General features: G+C 41.9%; 1 protein-coding gene across 1 annotated transcript; it reads left to right on the top strand.

Moving 5' to 3' along the window:
* The first annotated feature begins 2,321 nt into the window (after positions 1-2,321).
* LOC144596140 (fibrinogen-like protein 1-like protein) lies at positions 2,322-4,480 on the top strand. The gene is made up of 2 exons (XM_078404317.1): positions 2,322-2,496; positions 3,837-4,480. The coding sequence occupies exons 1-2, from the start codon at positions 2,322-2,324 to the stop codon at positions 4,478-4,480; spliced, it is 819 nt and encodes a 272-aa protein (XP_078260443.1).
* Positions 4,481-6,038: the final 1,558 nt, after the last annotated feature.

The raw sequence follows: 6,038 nt of genomic DNA, 5'->3' as shown, positions 1-6,038 counted from the left end.
TATTTTATCCATTTTTTTGTGTAAGTCCATAAACACAACACAAACAGCAAAATGGTTCCCAATTGCTCTCCTACTGGCCTCTCTCCACTGGCTCCCTGTACGGTACAGAATCAACTTCAAGAGCTCCTCCTATTCACATATAAAGCCCTAAATGGACATTCCCCCCCCCCTACATCAAAAATCTTCGAACCCACCTCTCTAACTCCAGGTCCTTCAGGACGGCCGACTTGGGGCTACTCACTATCCCGCGGTCTAGGCTTAAGCTCAGGGGTGACCGCGCTTTTGCGGTTGCAGCTCCTAGACTGTGGAACAGCATCCCTCTCCCCATCAGAACTGCCCCCTCCATCGACTCCTTTAAGTCCAGGCTCAAAACCTATTTCTACTCCCTAGCGTTTGAGACTCATTGAGGAGGCGCTGTGAACTGTTTTGTATGTGCTGTTATGTTTGCGTGCTACTGTATGTTTCATTTTTTTCCTAACAGCACTTTGGTCAACGTGGGTTGTTTTTAAATGTGCTATACAAATAAAATTGACTTGACTTGACTTGACTACTGAAATATTAAATTCTTTCAAAGAACATCCAGCATGTGGAACTGCTGAGGAAAGGTTTTCTGAATGCAAGAACGTGATGTACAGCAACTGGAATGGGGTGGGAGCTGCTTTATGTCCTCATCGTCCACCCTGGGTAGTTCTACGGAAATGGCAAAATTTGCAGCAAGGCATCAATTGCCACTTTTGATTGTTGTAGTTGACATACGAAAGAGGCAACTGGAACACCGTGTCCAACAGGCCAGTTAGTAAGGTCATGACTGATGTAATCATTGGCCATGATTCCAATTCCCTGTCTTATCCTTACCACCCTTGGTTCCTCTGTAAGTTGACATATCTACTTAGTTCAATCTTGTGCACACTCAGTGTTTAGTTTCGAGATAGCTTAGAGACACAGCAAGGAAACAGGCCCTTCGACCCACCCTGTCCATGCCGACCAGCGATTGCATCCTACACACTAGGGTGAATTTACAGAAGCTAATTAACCTAGAAAACTTGCACGTCTTTGGCGTGAAAGAGGAAACAGCAGCAACCCATGCGGTCACAGGGAGAACGTACAAACTCCGTACGGACGATTTCTGTAGTCAGGATTGAACCCATGTCTCTGGCGTTGTGAGGCAGCAACTCTACCGCTGTGCCACTGTGCTGCCCTAAATAAAACATTGCCAGCTCCTTGGGCATGGAAATCCTCCAGCAATCCTCCACCCCCCTCTCCCCACTGAGAGAATAATTCAATTTTTGATTCCGTTCTAACTCTTTATCTCTCTTTGTCTTTATGAAGACTCTTAGACTTTAGTAAGTTGGCTTAATGTAAGAAAGAGTCTACTATCTAAAGTCTCCTTATCTGGTCTCTTTATCTTGTTCGAGATTCTCCCACCCGCAGGAGCGCCCTTACAACATCTACCCTCTCAGGTTCCCTCACGTTCTAACATAATTCAGTAGAATGATCTCTCTTTCTGAACACTTGGGGATATCATATCATATCATATCATATCATATATATACAGCCGGAAACAGGCCTTTTCGGCCCACCAAGTCCGTGCCGCCCAGCGATCCCCGTACATTAACACTATCCTACACCCACTAGGGACAATTTTTACATTTACCCAGCCAATTAACCTACATACATATGCAGCTAATATACTCAGTCTTTCCTCATAAAATATCCCCTTTAGTTCAAGAACGCATCTAATAAACCTCATCTGTTCTCTCTCTCCTTCTCCACAACAAACTGTATTCTTCCATTCACAAACAAGCCAGAGTTTAGAACTGCAGTCTGGATTAAGAGTATTGAAGGGAATCCCATTGATCTAAAATCAGCGGCGTTTTAATGTGACATCTCCACCCATTGTTTGGTTCAATGCCCCAACAGCACCATGACTCCTACTTTGCCGTGGCTCCCTTTTTGCATATTGCTTAATATCTATAACTTTTTTAAATGCAAGGGAATTATTATATCTTACATTCCAACAGATAGGCATAAATTACCAACTGCTATATACAAGCTGTTAAGATGTGTACTTGACAATAAAACTTGCAGATTGCTCCATAAAACGAGTGTAAATAATCATGACGTTAATGATTTTACATCCAATCTACTTACAGTATAAAATGCAGCAGAGTTGCACCGAGCTTCTATATTTCAGTCAGTTCCTTCAATAAGGAATTCACTTCAGTAAGTTGTCTTAATTTTAAAAAGGGTCTATGTTAGCTTAAGAATTAACCGTTGCAATGTTTAATGAAAGATATTTACCTTTTTTCAGCCGTTGCAGCATGCTTTCCCACGGAATACTGGGCTCGTTGCTCCTCACCATCTTTGCGATTGGAAAATGTTCTGCTGTGACGAATGAATTTCGTACCTACTTCAGTGGAATTGGAAATGGCCATGCGTTGACAAATGAGCAGAAAATGAAAATTGAGAATCTAAAGACATGGACAAATGGACATGGTAAATAACTAGGATCTGTTTGGTCTCAGTGTACGCTTTCTGCATCTGAACTATTCAATCACCTGAACAGTGGTTTCAAATCTCTGTGGCGATACCAAATATTTCTGATTGTTCCTTTGAGATAAAGTTGGGTGATATACTGTGTAGAGTCATAACTTGATCTCAAGACAAGCAGTGACGTTTTACCATTGGAGGCTATTACATAGATCCCAGCCATGTCTAGTGTAAGACTTTGGCAGGTAGATCAATTGAAAGTTATTTTGTTCGGGTTGCATAAAATGTGGTTGTAGTTCTAGTTTGTAGATGGTGTCTAATGGCCAGATCGGTAACATAGGCTTGACATCAATAACAAATCAAATGGATTTGATTTGTCTGATTTCAACCTGCACTAGGGTTGATACACAAAAATATCTCTTTAACACATGGACTTTTCTTCATAAGTTCTAGGAGCAGAATTAGGCCATTCGGACCATCAAGTCTACTCTGCCATTCAATCTTGGCTGATGTATCTTTCCCTCCCAACCCCATTTTCTTGCATTCTCCCCATCAGCCCCGACACTTTATTTTCGTTACCAAATCAGCATTATTGGACAAATAATAGTTTGCACTATTCGTGACCAATGGCGAGGAAAATTGATTCGAGAACTTGAAAGGTGTTTTTTTTAAATGATTTTACAATTACTGACCATATTTATAAATGTTTTGCACTTTGATGTAAAACCTTTGGCGACACAAAATTAATTTGTGTCCTTTGATACTTTTTATATGTAAGCAAAGCTCGCTGGAAATACTCAGCAGATCGGACGGTAGCTATGCAGATAGAAAAAAAGTTATTTGGAGGTGAGATTACCTTCCTTCAGAATAGTCAGATAGAGTATTTTCCAGGTATTTATTCACAAAATGCTGGAGTAACTCAGCAGGTCAGGCAGCATCTCGGGAGAGAAGGAATGGGTGACGTTTCGGGTCGAGACCCTTCTTCAGACTGAAGAAGGGTCTCGACCCGAAACGTCACCCATTCCTTCTCTCCCGAGATGTTGCCTGACCTGCTGAGTTACTCCAGCATTTTGTGAATAAATACCTTCGATTTGTACCAGCATCTGCAGTTATCTTCTTATACTACAGAGTATTTTCCAGTATTTTCTGCTTTTATTTTTTACCTCCATTTCCATTTCTTTCTCCACAGACGTTTTGAGCATTTCCACCATTTTCTCTTTTCATTTCAGGTTTCCGGGATCTGCAGCACTTTTCTTGAGCTTGATTGCTTTCCGCTGTGCAGAATTATTATAATTCCCCAAGATGCGAACGGGTATAACTCTGTATTCTCACCATTGATTTTACAGTGCATCTCCACCAAGACTGCAAGGCAATAAACCGTTTCGGAAATAAGGCCAACGGCATCTATGTTATCAAGCCAAAGACCAGTGCACCAGTGTTGGTATACTGTGACATGAAAACAGAAGGTGGCGGCTGGATCCTGCTGCAGAAAGTCAAGAAAGGCAGCAACGTATTTTCCCATAAAACGTGGGAAGATTACAAAACTACCTTCGGCAATCTCGAAGGCAGCTACTGGCTTGGAAACGAACATATGCACTCCATCACAAAGCAACAGCGCTTTGAAGTGAGATTTGTCATTCAGAACGGTACGCAATTTGTGGATGTTGATTACTCCAGCTTTAATATTGACGGGGAGGAAAATAACTACGCACTAAGACTTGGTTATCCCCTCAATTATTCTAAATATCATGATGTGTTGACTGAAAGTGATAACATGATGTTTTCCACTGCAGATAATGACAATGACAGAGATGCCCAAAAAAATTGTGCAATGATACATGGTAGTGGGTGGTGGTTTAATAAATGCTCATCCTCCATGTTCATTGGGCAGCGCATTAAATGGCCCAGAATCTGTGACGATTGTGAGTCTGCTGCCATTCTCATTAAACCCACTACTGAAAATTGCATTAGTAATCACCCAGGTGCTTAACAAATAATGTTGCTGAATGGAGAAGCTGTGTTAAGCTTTTGATTTGCTCTCGTCTGCAATAACTGTGTACTCTGTAGTATAGTAATAAAATCTTCAAAGCGATAAAAAAAAACCTTGTTTTTGTTTGAGTGACTGCAATAATAAAATGGAAAATATCTACTTGCACATTGAAAAGACCTGCTTTCTATCTTTTAGTTTAGTTTCATTTAGCTTAGAGACACAGTGGGAAAACAGGCCCTTCGGCCCACTGAGTCCTCACCGACCAGCGATCCCTGCACACCAACATTCGTGTGCACATACACTCGGGACAAGTGTGGCTTATACTAAGCCAATTAACCTACAAACCTGTACGTCTTTGGAGATTGGGAGGAAACCCAGAGAGTTGTGAATCTGTGGAATTCTCTGCCACAGAAGGCAGTGGAGGCCAATTCACTGGATGTTTTCAAGAGAGAGTTAGATTTAGCTCTTCGGGCTAACGGAATCAAGGGATGTGGGGAGAAAGCAGGAACGGGGTACTGATTTTGGATGATCGACCATGATCATATTGAATGGCGGTGCTGGCTCGAAGGGTCGAATGGCCTACTCATGCACCTATTTTCTATGTTTCTATCTCGGGCAAAACCCATGCAGATTACGGGGAGATCGTACAAACTCTGTACAGACAAGCACACACAGTGCGGATCGAACCCTGGTCTCTGGTGCTATTAAGCAGTAACTTTACCGCTATGCCACCTTGCTGCCCATATCTCTGAGATATATATGGACTGCAAGATACTTTACATTGTGTTGCACAGAGCTGTCTGCATAAACATGGGTGCCTAACCTTTACCATTCTTAAACTTGAGTATAGAACATAAAATTATGGGATTCTTCACTCTAAATGGTAACCATCATAAAACAATATAAGGTTTGTTCCATGCAATAATTGTATGGTATTCAGCTTTTTGGTTTAGTTGATTTGGATGAGGGTTTACGAGAAATAGAACTACATTTGTTGATGACAAAAGGGCTAGGTAGCTGTGTGTGTGTGTGTGTATGTGGAGAAGAGGATGCAAAAGACAAGAGATCATTTGTAGATTAGGTGAGAAGGCAAGGAGATGGCAGCTAGAATACATCGTGGAAAAATATTATGTTTAGTTTAGTTTTAGTTTAGAGATATAACGCTGAAACAGGCCCTTCGGCCCACCGAGTCCGTGCCGACCAGCGATCCTAGCCCACTTACACTATCCTACACACAGAACGGACAATTTACAATTATACCAAGCCAATTAACAGACAAACCTAGATGTCTTTGGATTGGGGGAAGGGGGGGTAAACTGGAGATCTCGGAGAAAACCCACGCAGGTCATGGGGAGAACGTACAAAATCCGTACAGATTAGCACCCACAGTCAGGATCGAATCGGAGTCTCTGGCGCTGTAAGGCAGCAACTCTACCAACTGAGCCACCAGGCTGCCCTTTTTGCACGATCTTCAAGCTGGTGTATTTATTAATGTATCACACTCTCTGGGGAACAGATGAATGTGGAGTAACCTTATTGAAACATTTAAGATATTGAG

Source organism: Rhinoraja longicauda, chromosome 8 (genome assembly GCF_053455715.1).
Source record: "Rhinoraja longicauda isolate Sanriku21f chromosome 8, sRhiLon1.1, whole genome shotgun sequence".
Lineage (NCBI taxonomy): Eukaryota > Metazoa > Chordata > Chondrichthyes > Rajiformes > Arhynchobatidae > Rhinoraja > Rhinoraja longicauda.
This window is presented reverse-complemented; position numbering and strand designations above follow the sequence as displayed.